General features: G+C 43.0%; 2 protein-coding genes across 5 annotated transcripts in view; both read left to right on the plus strand.

Moving 5' to 3' along the window:
- The window catches only part of LOC110491693 (zinc finger C2HC domain-containing protein 1B-like), a 38,788-nt gene extending 30,513 nt beyond the window's left edge, over positions 1-8,275 (plus strand). The window contains exons 1-2 of one of the 2 annotated variants that reach the window (XM_021565330.2): positions 62-272; positions 7,874-8,275. In XM_021565330.2, the coding sequence (XP_021421005.1) occupies positions 195-272; positions 7,874-8,149 (354 nt within the window). In that variant the 5' untranslated portion in view covers positions 62-194 and the 3' untranslated portion in view covers positions 8,150-8,275. Of the gene's footprint in view, positions 1-61; positions 273-7,873 lie in introns of those variants that run through there. The other variant, XM_036946587.1, reaches the window with a different exon arrangement.
- A 1,999-nt stretch (positions 8,276-10,274) lies between these two features.
- LOC110491694 (V-type proton ATPase 116 kDa subunit a1) overlaps positions 10,275-13,464 on the plus strand; it is a 39,894-nt gene continuing 36,704 nt past the window's right edge. For 2 of the 3 annotated variants that reach the window (XM_021565331.2, XM_021565333.2), the window contains exons 1-3: positions 10,275-10,408; positions 11,655-11,820; positions 11,971-12,049. In XM_021565331.2, the coding sequence (XP_021421006.2) occupies positions 11,704-11,820; positions 11,971-12,049 (196 nt within the window). In that variant the 5' untranslated portion in view covers positions 10,275-10,408; positions 11,655-11,703. The remainder of the gene's footprint in view (positions 10,409-11,654; positions 11,821-11,970; positions 12,050-13,464) is intronic. The other variant, XM_021565332.2, reaches the window with a different exon arrangement.

Below are 13,464 nucleotides of genomic sequence, written 5' to 3' on the forward strand. Positions count from 1 at the left end.
CAGAGCCAGCAGCTTTTTTCCTCTCCGGACCCCTTTTTCCTGGGACTCTCCCCTTTCCCCTCCTCTCCTCTCCCCTCCCTGGCCCCTCCTCTCTGTCCGTGAGACTCCACCTCAACATTGTGGGGAAACCCAGCCCCCACCTCCCCCGGACCCAGACGGCCCATCCCTCTGGGCCCCATCCCTCTCTCTCCAGCATGGTTGGAATAGTTAGAGTGGCGCTGTGGACTGGCCGTCACATGCAAGCTCAGGCACAGCAACAGGAGGAACGTGAGGTAGGAGTTTTCATAATAGACTACCATTCAAAAGTTTGGGGTCACATTGAAATGTCCTTGTTTTTCAAAGAAAAGCACTTTTTCTTTGTCCATTAAAATAACATCAAATTGATCACAAATACAGTGTAGATATTGTTAATGTTGTAAATGACTACAGTAGCTGGAAACCGCTGATTTATAATGGAATATCTACATAGGCGTACAGAGGCCCATTATCAGCAACCATCACTCCTGTGTTCCAATGGCATGTTGTGTTAGCTAATCCAACATTATCATTTTAAAAGGCTAATTGATCATTAGAAGACCCTTTTGCAATTATGTTAGCACAGCTGAAAACTGTTGTTCTGATTAAAGAAGCAATATAACTGGCCTTCTTTAGACTAGTTGAGTATCTGGAGCATCAGTATTTGTGGGTTCGATTACAGGCTCAAAATGGTCAGAAACAAAGAACTTTATATATAATATAAAATATCATAAAAATGTAAAACAAGATTCTCTGGTCTGATGAAACCAAGATCGAACTCTTTGGCCTGAATGCCAAGCGCCACGTCTGGAGGAAACCGGGCACCATCCCTATGGTGAAGCATGGTGGTGGCAGTATCATGCTGTGGCGATGTTTTTCAGCAGCAGGAACTGGGAGACTAGTCAGGATTGAGGGAAAGATGAACGGAACAAAATATAGAAATATCCTTGATGAAAACCTGCTCCAGAGCGCTCAGGACCTCGGACTGGGGCGAAGGTTCACCTTCCAACAGGACAACAACCCTAAGCACATAGCCAAGACAATGTAGGAGTGGCTTCGGGACAAGTCTCTGAAAGACCTTGAGTGGCCCAGCCAGAGGCCGGACTTGAACCCAATCTAATATCTCTGGAGAGACCTGAAAATATCTTTGCAGCAATGACTCCCCATCCAACCCGACAGAGCTTGAGAGGTTCTGCAGAGAAGAATGGGAGAAGCTCCCCAAATACAGGTGTGCCAAGCTTGTAGCGTCATACCCAAGAAGACACGAGGCTGTACTTGCTGCCAAATGTGCTTCAACAAAGTACTGAGTAAATGGTCTGAATACTTATGTAATTGTGATATTTAAGTTGTTGTTGTTTTTAATAAATTTGCTAACATTTCTAAAAACCTGTTTTTTCTTTGTCACGATGGGGAATTGTGCGTAGATGAATGAGGAAATAATACAATTTAATCAATTTTAGAATAAGTGTCACGTTCTGACCTTAGTTATTTTGTTATGTCTTTGTTTTTGTATGGTCAGGGCGTGAGTTGGGTGGGTTGTCTATGTTCTTTTTTCTATGATTTGCTATTTCTATGTTTGGCCTGGTATGGTTCTCAATCAGAGGCAGCTGTCTATCGTTGTTCCTGATTGAGAACCATATTTAGGTAGCCGGTTTTCTATTGTGTTTTGTGTGTGATTGTTTTCTGTTGTGTGTCTGCACCAGCCAGAACTGTTTTCGGTTGTTTCTCTTTGTTATTTTTGTTATTTCCGTGTTCATTTTAATAAATATGGACACATACCACGCTGCACCTTGGTCCTCACCTTCTTCCACCATCGATGACCGTTACAGAATCACCCACCACCAAAGGACCAAGCAGCGTGGTAACGGGCAGCAGCAGCAGCGATCTCAGGACTCCAGGACATGGGAGGAGATCCTGGACGGCAAAGGACCCTGGGCACAGGCTGGGGAATATCGCCGCCCCAAGGCAGAGCTGGAGGCAGCCAAAGCTGAGAGGCGGCGGTATGAGGATGCAGCACGGCAGCGTGGCTGGAAGCCCAAAAATGTATTGTGGGGGACGCACACGGGGAATGTGGCAAAGTTAGGTAGGAGACCTGCGACAACTCCCCGTGCTTACCGTGGAGAGAGAGGGACCGGGCAGGCACTGTGTTATGCCGTGAGGCGCACTGTGTCCCCGGTGCGCAGGCATAGCCCGGTGCGGTACATAGCAGCGCCTCGTATCGGCCGGGCTAGGTTGGGCATCGAGCCAGGTGCCATGAAGCCTTCTCAGCGCATCTGGTCTTCAGTGCGTCTCCTCGGGCTGGGGTACATGGCACCAGCCCTACGCATGGTGTCCCCGGTTCGCCAGCCCAGCCCAGTGCGGGCTATTCCACCTCGCCGCACTGGCCTGGCTACGGGGAGCATTCAGCCAGGACAGGTTGGGCAGGCTCGGAGCACGAGACCTCCAGTGCGCCTTCACGGTCCGGTCTATCCGGTGCCACCTCCACGCACCAGCCCTCCGGTGGCAGCCTCCCGCACCAGGCTGTCTCTCCGTCTCCTCCCTACAGTTGCACCCGCCTGTCCAGCGCTGCCAGATCCTTCCTCCTGCCCAGCGCTACCAGAGTCTCCCGTCTGTCCTGAGCTGCCAGAGTCTCCCGTCTGTCCTGAGCTGCCAGAGTCTCCCGTCTGTCCTGAGCTGCCAGAGTCGCCCGTCTGTCCGGAGCTGCCAGAGTCGCCCGTCTGTCCGGAGCTGCCAGAGTCTCCCGTCTGTCCGGAGCTGCCAGAGTCTCCCGTCTGTCCGGAGCTGCCAGAGTCTCCCGTCTGTCCGGAGCTGCCAGAGTCTCCCGTCTGTCCGGAGCTGCCAGAGTCTCCCGTCTGTCCGGAGCTGCCAGAGTCTCCCGTCTGTCCGGAGCTGCCAGAGTCTCCCGTCTGTCCGGAGCTGCCAGAGTCGCCCGTCTGTCCGGAGCTGCCAGAGTCGCCCGTCTGTCCGGAGCTGCCAGAGTCGCCCGTCTGTCCGGAGCTGCCAGAGTCGCCCGTCTGTCCGGAGCTGCCAGAGTCGCCCGTCTGTCCGGAGCTGCCAGAGTCGCCCGTCTGTCCGGAGCTGCCAGAGTCGCCCGTCTGTCCGGAGCTGCCAGAGTCGCCCGTCTGTCCGGAGCTGCCAGAGTCGCCCGTCTGTCCGGAGCTGCCAGAGTCTCTCTTTTGTTATGTCTTTGTTTTAGTATGGTCAGTGCGTGAGTTGGGTGGGTTGTCTATGTTCATTTTTCTATGATTTGCTATTTCTATGTTTGGCCTGGTCAGAGGCAGCTGTCTATCGTTGTCCCTGATTGAGAACCATATTTAGGTAGCCTGTTTTCTATTGTGTTTCGTGGGTGTTGTATTATATATATATTTTGGGATCTGTCGAATATGTGAAGAAGTGGAGGTGTGTGTGTCTGTGTGTGTTTGTGTATTGCTGATGTTGAAAGAAAAACATGCTGTATAGCTAGCCTCATCATTATTTTATATTAGGGACTTATATTTGACCAATTACTTATTACTGCCATTGTCTTTTACGATATTTATGACTTTACTAATACCACTGTTTTTCAGGTTAAGGGGAAAGAAACCATCACTATTCCTCATGTTTTGCCAATAACGGCTGCAGCCTTCAAGTACTTAATAGCAAATACACACTGCCAGATGAAAACAAACTAAATGTATGTTAAAATTAAGTTTTTTAAAACCAATTAATAGGATACATTTGAAGAAAGATTACGAAGTGAATAAGACAAGTGGATAGTCACACAATTGTGGTCGATTTCTATCATCCAGATAAGGTCCTATTTACATGAATAACTCCTGTAGGGGAGATCTGGGTTGTTTGTCTCAAGGCTCAAAATGTGGAATTGTGTTAGGAATATTGTTTGATCAAGGCCTGGCCATTTCTAAAACTCTGCTGCTATATTGCTTCATTTCCTGTTACAAAGGGAATAAGTTACTAGCAAACATTGTGACAACCAACCCCACGGTAGGGCTGGTTGTCACAAGTGGACAGAGTGTGTTTAATGGCTTATAACTCCATTTTGGATATGAGGATAAAAATGGTCCCCATTTCAACATTTGTCTTTCTCCTAATATTGAAAAGAGTGTTGTAAGATATACAAGTGCTGAGGAATACACACAAGAGTAAAAAGTATGACAACCAACCCCAGTCTCCCCTATGAAAGGCATCTGGATTATCCAGAATTTTCACTAGAGGGTATATTTTCAAATTATGTTGTATTACAATTACAGTAATAACCTCTAGAGAAGTCTCCCTGTTTGTCAAACAATCAATCAAAATGTGTGTTTAAGAGAGAGCTGGTTTTGAGTGACTGTATTTGATTTTTTATAGATCATAAAACTCAAAGTCGTATGCACTCTGGTGAATGGATACACAACAGCATCTGAATGAGAGGCAAAAATTAGAGTTGCTTTAAGAGGAAATATCATATCGATTGAGAAGTAACAAGAATTGTTATATACCATTTTACATCATTTGAGATACAGAGTTATTTTATATATCGGTAGTGTATTATAATTAAACCAAGCTTTAAAAAAAAAAATCATCATATCAACCCACCTATGATCCATTACATCAGTCAGCGACAACTTAAACATTCGGAAGTTAGTGGAGTCAACTTTGGGCAGTTCTGGGCCATTGTGACATAGGATCTCTGTGGTTGTGTTGTGTCTATTAAATTACCAATAGATGCAGGAAAGAGGTCAATGGAACGCAGACCGTGGGGGATGGAAGAAGGACGTCGGATTGTTGCACATTCAATAAATCTGTTCTAACCAAGTGGATATTCTTCAAATCCGTCACGATTTATGTATTGTAACAGGCCCACAATGTGGTTACTAAAGTCTGATTTCGACATATTTGGCTGTTTTCGCTGCATAACATTTAGAAGTTGTCCCACACGTTTCGGTTGAATGCATTCAGTTGTGCGACTGACTAGCTATCCCTGTTCATTTCCTTTTCAGGTTTAGAAGAAGTAACTGACAAATGATAACGCCCATTCGAATAAGCTGGTAGCATAGCTAGCATACAAAATCAGTGGTCAGTTGTTTTTAACTGTTTAATTGTATTTATTTATTTTTATTTCACCTTTATTTAACCAGGTAGGCCAGTTGAGAACAAGTTCTCATTTACAACTGCGACCTGGCCAAGACAAAGCAGTGCGACACAAACAACACAGAGTTACACATGGGATAAACAAATGTACAGTCAATAACACAATAGAATAATCTATATACAGTGTGTGAAAATGTAGTAAGATTAGGGAGGTATGGCAATAAATTGGCCATAGTGGCGAAATAATTACAGTTTAGCATTAACACTGGAGTGATAGATGTGCAGAAGATGAATGTGCAAGTAGAGATACTGGGGTGCAAAGGAGCAAAAAATAAATATGGGGATGAGGTAGTTGGTTGGTGTCACGCCCTGACCATAGAGATCCTTTAAATTCTCTATTTGGTAGGTCAGGGTGTGACTAGGGTGGGAAATCTATGTTTATATTTCTTTGTTGGCCGAGTATGGTTCACAATCAGAGGCAGCTGTCTATTGTTGTCTCTGATTGGGGATCATATACCTGCTGGAGCGCGTGCTATGGGTGGGTGCTGCTATGGTGACCAGTTAGCTGAGAAAAGGCAGGGCTTTACCTAACAAAGACTTATAGATGACCTGGAGCCAGTGGGTTTGGCGACGAATATGAAGCGAGGGCCAGACAATGAGAGCGTACAGGTTGCAGTGGTGGGTAGTATATGGGGCTTTGGTGACATAATGGGTGGCACTGTGATAGACTACAGCGAATTTGCTGAGTAGAGTGTTGGAGGCTATTTTGTAAATTACATCTCCGAAGTCAAGGATCGGTAGGATAGTCAGTTTTACGAGGGTGTGTTTGGCGCATGAGTGAAGGATGCTTTGTTGCAAAATAGGAAAACGATTCTAGATTTAATATTGGATTGAAGATGCTTAATGTGAGTATTTGTAGTTGTCCACATATTCTAAGTCAGAACCTTCCAGAGTAGTGATGCTAGACGGGCGGGAGGGTGCGGGCAGTGATCTGTTGAAGAGCATGCATTTAGTTTTACTTGCATTTAAGAGCAGTTGGAGGCCACAGATTGAGTGTTGTATGGCATTGAGGCTCATCTAGAGGTTTGTTAACACAGTGTCTAAAGAAGGGCCAGAAGTATACAGAATGGTGTCATCTGCGTAGAGGTGGATCAAAGAATCACCAGCAGCAGACATCATTGATGTATACAGACTAAAGAGCCGGCCCGAGAATTGAACTCTGTGGCACCGCCATAGAGACTGCCAGAGGTCTGGACAACAGGCCCTCCGATTCGACACACTGAACTCTATCTGAAAAGTAGTTGGTGAACCAATCGAGACAATCATTTGAGAAACCAAGGCTGTTGAATCTTCCGATAAGAATGCGGTGAATGTCAAAAAGCCTTGGCCAGGTCGATGAAGACGGTTGCACAGTATTGTCTTTTATCGATGCCAGTTATGATATCGTTTAGGACCTTGAGCGTGGCTGAGGTGCACCCATGACCAGCTCAGAAACCAGATTGCATAGCGGAGAAGGTACGGTGGGATTCGAAATGGTCGGTGATCTGTTTGTTAACCTGGCTTTCGAAGAATTTAGAAAGGCAGGGTAGGATAGATATAGGTCCGTAACAACTTGGGTCTAGAGTGTCTCCCCCTTTGAAGAGGGGGATGACCCCGGCAGATTTCCAATCTTTAGGGATCTCAGACGATAGGAAAGAGAGGTTGAACAGGCTAGTAATCGGGGTTGCAAAAATTGCGGCGGATCATTTTAGAAATAGAGGGTCCAGATTGTCTAGCCCAGCTGATTTGTAGGGTTCCAGATTTTGCAGCTCTTTCAGAACATCAGCTATCTGGATTTGGGTGAAGGAGAAGTGGGGGAGGCTTGGGCAAGTTGCTGTGGGGGGTGCAGAGCTGTTGACCGGGGTAGGGGTAGCCAGGTGGAAAGCATGGCCAGCCGTAGAAAAATGCTTATTGAAATTCTGTAATACAGATGATTGGTGACGATGAAATCCAGACAAGCATTATACTCCAATTTTTACTTCAACATAGTGTGAAAGAAACATATACACAATCGCCTAAATGTAGGCACATTTTGCTGGGGGGCTAAATGGAGATTTGGGATCTTTCCCCCACAGCATCTTTCCCCCACGCGTTTCCATGGCATTTGCATTGTTTAAGTCGGGTTCCATTGACCTCTTTACTGCATCTAGAATTAGGAATTAGAATACTTAAGTTTTCTAATAATTACTAATTCTATGAGCCCAACAATGTGAGCCATGATTTCATAATTGATCAGTACACCTTGAACATTCCGTTTGAACTATTTGATGGCTGACCACTGAAAATATAACAGCACCTTCGAAACAATGTAGAAAGTGGTATCAAAGCAACTGGCTTGCAATGGAGCCTCCGGCAAGTTACGAGGAATTACTGCAGGAATACCTGAAACTGAGGGAGGAGAAGGAGCAGATGAACCAAGTGATCATCTGGATGACGAAGAGGAATAGTCAACTAGAGGATTTGTGTTCACAACATGGCCTCAGTACAGATACTTCAGTTCAGCCGAAGGCTAGGTTTACCCCGCATCTGCCCCCCAGACTCCCTGTGCCCCCCACAGCAGTCCTCAGGGTGCGCAAGGTGTGGCTAGAGAACTCATGTAAGACCAAGATGGCCACCATGATAGAAAAGGTAGATAAGGTGACTTTGAATCAGGTTATTTTGTATTGCAATATATTTTTATTGGAGAATAGTATGCAAAATTACAGATATCACATGACATGTAACAGTGTTCACCTGTTTCCTCCAGGTGACTTTGAATCCATTTCAGGAGAAGAAGAGGTGCGAAGTAGTGGAGGCGAAACAGCATGGAGGGTTACAGCAGTCGATGAGCAACGCCGACTGCAACCGGAAAGAGTGTGATATCTGTGGCCGGCGCTTTCATCCTGACCGTGTGGAGAAACACAGCCTGATATGTGCCAAGGTCGCCTCCGAGAGTAAAAGACGTGGGGTCTACGACTCCTTCAAGCACCGGTACAAGGGCACCAACCTGGACAGCTTCATCAAGCGATCTATTAATCCATGATTCATGTGATGTGGTGTGTTACCTGTCCTCCAAGGCTATAGGCCATCCTGACTATGACAAAGTTTAAAACTCTTCCCCTACTAGAGAAACCTTTTTATTTTCACTTCAATAAACAGTATACGTGAATTGTTTGGATCTATCAGTGCATTTCAAGAGAAAGATGTGTTCCCATCACAGTCTATTGGTGCATTTACACTGTAAATATGTCCAATGGTGGACAATTTACCATTATTTGGGGATATGGGTTGAGCAGGCAGAGGCAAACACAAATTACAATTTTCAAAGATTTATTCTTAAGGTATGGTTTTGTCCATAAATCATTGCAATTAAGTTCCAAACATCAATCCATATCCAATCCATATTCAGTTCTGCATACTTTGCTTTCCATTTATCTTTTACTTTAAAAACTAAGTTAATTAAAATCACAAACATACAAACCAAATAGAAAACACAGGAAGTGGCAAAGGAAGTGGCGCAGCCCAGCAGGCAGGTGTCCATTTTCTTCAAAAGAAGGAGTGGATACTGTGTTTTGACCCTTACCCTACTGCAGAGAAAACCTCAAAGGTACATCATTATTTTTAAGCATAGCAGCACATTTTTACAGATACGATCTATAGGTTTTTCTTATGTGTGTAGAGATGATAAACAATGACTAACGAGGCCTTACTACTTTAATTGCCTTTTTAAATGCCCATACACCAGTAGAAAGCAACAGACGATGGCCAGAGCATATGATGGATTTAAGTCAATAATTCATTGTTTTAGTCAAAGTATGATACAGTTGAAGTCGGAGGTTTACATACATCTTAGCCAAATACATTTATACTCAGTTTTTCACAATTCCTGACATTTTAATCCTAGTAAAAATGTAGTTTTAGGTCGGTTAGGATCACCACTAAATTTTAAGAATGTGAAATGTCAGAATGATAGTAGAGAGAATGATTTTTTCAGCCTTTAGTTTTTTCATCACAATCCCAGTGGGTCAGAAGTGCACGCTAACCAAGGTTACCAGGTGTGTTTCCTCCGACACATTGGTGCGGCTGGCTTCCGGGTTGGAGACCGTACAGGAGTTGTAGCGATGAGACAAGATAGTAGCTACTAAAACAATTGGATACCACGAAATTGTAGAGAAAAAGGGGTAAAAATAAATGTATCACTAGTCACTTTAAACAATGCCACTTTATATAATGTTTACATTACTCATCTCATATGTATATACTGTACTCTATGCCACACAAAATGTAGTTTTAGGTCGGTTAGGATCACCACTAAATTTTAAGAATGTGAAATGTCAGAATGATAGTAGAGAGAATGATTTTTTCAGCCTTTAGTTTTTTCATCACAATCCCAGTGGGTCAGAAGTGCACGCTAACCAAGGTTACCAGGTGTGTTTCCTCCGACACATTGGTGCGGAGACCGTACAGGAGTTGTAGCGATGAGACAAGATAGTAGCTACTAAAACAATTGGATACCACGAAATTGTAGAGAAAAAGGGGTAAAAATAAATGGGAAAAAAAATAAATGTATCACTAGTCACTTTAAACAATGCCACTTTATATAATGTTTACATTACTCATCTCATATGTATATACTGTACTCTATGCCACACGGCCATCTCGCATCCATATGTACAGAATCTGTATTCTTATTCATTCCTTTACACATGTGTGTGTGTATAAGGTAGTTGTTGTGAAATTGTTAGATTACTTGTTAGATATTACTACACGGTTGGAACTAGAAGCACAAGCATTTCGCTACACTCGCATTAACATCTGCTAACCATGTGTATGTGACCAATAACATTTTATTTGGTAGGAAGGATGGTCTCGGGGTCCGAGGGTGTAGCTGCAGGGCTATAGCGGCGTGAAAGCGCATCCGTCTTGACATTCATCAGTCATTGAAATTAATTTCAAAATCAGTCATCTAAATGAATTTCTAAATAAATGGTATTGGCTACCATTTGAATTACACATTTCAATTAATTACATCAAATTAATGACATCAAATGGATATCAAAGAGTGTATTAAGTCCATCTATAGATATTTGTAGCCTACCGTCATTACATAATATAAATCCCCATTGTAATAGCTCAACTAAAGTGTGGCTGACGTCGAAAGCCACACTAATCGCACAGCCTTGCAGCATCCCAACGCATCACATGACCATCCCCCAGCAGATGGTTTGGGTGATGTCACATTGATTCGTGAGGAGAGCGCCTTTCGTTCGACCTGGAGAAATTCTGAAGGATTTTATCACAAGTAAGCTAATTCATAACTGATTAAATCTATATATGTAAATGTCAATTTTACAAACCGAACGGTATCAAACAGAAATGCATTTTTTTAAATGGTGAATTTGAACGTGCTGTCAACTTGCGCGTGTCCTCACCTTGAGAACATTTCCTCTCTGGTCCATGCACTTCAGCTGATGATGCGATGCGGCTTGGTGTTGTTTAAAATAATAGTGATAGACATACTGTACTCTATGTCATCCCAAATCAAATGGAAGAAATTGCAAATAAGGTCAGTCGACCATTAATCGACGATGTTAGAATAATTCTGTATTTGCATTAGGCCGTAGGCCTAATAACCATAGACCTTCGGTCAAAATATAACCGTTTGTGATATAAACGAAATTCATTATTATCTATTCATAATACTCAAATGTTTATTTCAGTGACCATCAAACAGAGGTGCTATCTATTTATTTCGGCGTCATTTTGGTTGAAATATAGCTATAGCCGGTCATTTCAAGCAATATTTCAGACATGTGTCCTCCTAATTTTCAATTAGCCTACATAATTGTTAGAAAGACGTATATAAATTCATCAATAATATTCCTATCATTGTTCCCCGTGTTCACCGTTGCCTTCATCATATTATGAAAGATGCTCAATAGTCTACTGGTAGCCTACAGCAGCATCATCATCATAATGGCGTCCTTGAGATGAAGGACAGTGCGGCAGAGAAAACGACATCGCTTTCTGAAATTGAGAGAATATTTGATATTTTAACGATTGGACGTAATATGCTTTATGTTATTTAGAACATTTTAGAAATGTATTAGAATATAACTAACCTATATGAATTATGTTCGGGTTGACTACCTGGGCAGCGGATATATGTTTAGCATCTTTAAGCACGAGTAGGATTTCCATTGGACACGGACAGTTAATCCTCAATCCGTGTTGACTGATCCTGATGACAGTCCTTTCACACCTGGAAAGAAAAAGGAAGCCATAGAATTAGAAGAATGACATACAGTACCAGTCAAAAGTTTGGACACTATTTCTGATCAATTTGATTATATTTTAATGGACAAAAAAATGGCTTTTCTTTCAAAAACAAGGACATTTCTAAGTGCCCCCAAACTTTTGAATGGTAGGCCAAATGCTAGACCTACTGCTCTTGAACTGTTCAGGCTAGAGACACACCAACCCAACTTTGTTCAGGCTAACTATCTATCTGTCCGTCCTTGTCATTTTGCCCTTAATTTTGCCAACAGGGGTATTATTTTTTTTTACCTTAAAGGGTGAGTGTGTCAGGTGGTCACCATGGGGGAACTGTTCAGGAGCGAGGAGATGACGCTTGCCCAGCTCTTCCTCCAGTCTGAGGCAGCCTACTGCTGTGTCAGCGAGCTGGGAGAACTGGGAATGGTTCAGTTCCGCGATGTAAGTAACATACCAGTCATCTATCTATTTTTTAAAAAAGGATTTAACCTTTATTTAATTAAACAGGAAGTCCGATTGAGGTCAGAATACCTCTTTCCCAGGGTAGACCTGGCCAAAAAGGGCAACTTTGACACCTGTTTCTGTTTTTAGCTCAACCCAGACGTGAATGTGTTCCAGAGGAAGTTTGTGAATGAAGTGAGGAGGTGTGAGGAGATGGACAGGAAACTAAGTGAGTGATTTCACAATATGTTGAATGAATACATTTTATTTGACATATTTAATATATGTATAGAGATATGTCAGCCAAGTGAACCAACAATATATCCAATGTTTTTGAGAATTAAAAACACAGTAAGTGTTACACAATAAAGACATTTCCGTTGTGGTCCTCCCTATTTCTAGGTGGGTAACAGAATGGACAGCTTGGGCAAAACATAGCAGGGACATTTCATATAATACCACATTAAGTGCATTCGGACCCCTTAAAAGTATTCAGACCCCTTGACTTTTTCCACATTTTGTTACATTACAGCCTTGGATTGAATTGTTTTTTCTCTCATCAATCTACAGTCGTGGCCAAGAGTTTTGAGAATGACACAAATGTTAATTTCCACAACGTTTGCTGCTTCAGTGTCTTTAGATATTTTTGTCAGATGTTATTATGAAATACTGAAGTATTTTCTCCGAACAAGCTTTTTTCGGGATTCCCCAAACAATCGGAAAGGGGATTCATCAGAGAAAATTACTTTACCCCAGTCCTCAGCAGTCCAATCTATGTACCTTTTGCAGAATATCAGTCTGTCCCTGATGTTTTTCCTGGAGAGAAGTGGCTTCTTTGCTGCCCTTCTTGACGCCAGGCCATCCTCCAAAAGTCTTCGCCTCACTATGCATGCAAATGCACTCACACCTGCCTGCTGCCATTCCTGAGAAAGCTCTGTGCTGGTGGTGCTCTGATCCCGCAGCTGAATCAACTTTAGGAGATGGTCCTGGCGCTTGCTGGACTTTCTTGGGCACCCTGAAGCCTTCTTCACAACAGTTGAACCGCTCTCCTTGAAGTTCTTGATGATCCGATAAATGGTTGATTTAGGTGCAATCTTACTGTCAGCAATATCCTTGCCTGTGAAGCCCTTTTTTGTGCAAAGCAATGATGACGGCAAGTGTTTCCTTGCAGGTAACCATGGTTGACAGAGGAAGAACAAGGATTCCATGCACCACCCTCCTTTTGAAGCTTCCAGTCTGTTATTCAAACTCAATGAGCATGACAGAGTGATCTCCAGCCATGTCCTCGTCAACACTCACACCTGTGTTAACGAGAGAATCACTGACATGATGTCAGCTGGTCCTTTTGTAGCAGGGCTGAAATGCAGTGGAAATGTTTCTTGGGGATTCAGTTAATTTGCATGGCAAAGAGGGACTTTGCAATTAATTGCAATTCATCTGATCACTCTTCATAACATTTTGGAGTAAATGCAAATTGCCATCATACAAACTGAGGCAGCAGACTTTGTGAAAATGTATATTTGTGTCATTCTCAAAACAATTGGCCACGACTACACACAATACCCCCTAATGATAAAGAAAAATATGTTTTTTAGTGGAAAAATGAACATTTATAAAATAAAATAAATAAAAACGGAAATATTA

The sequence above is a fragment of the Oncorhynchus mykiss genome, chromosome 16, assembly GCF_013265735.2.
Source record: "Oncorhynchus mykiss isolate Arlee chromosome 16, USDA_OmykA_1.1, whole genome shotgun sequence".
NCBI classification, from domain to species: domain Eukaryota; kingdom Metazoa; phylum Chordata; class Actinopteri; order Salmoniformes; family Salmonidae; genus Oncorhynchus; species Oncorhynchus mykiss.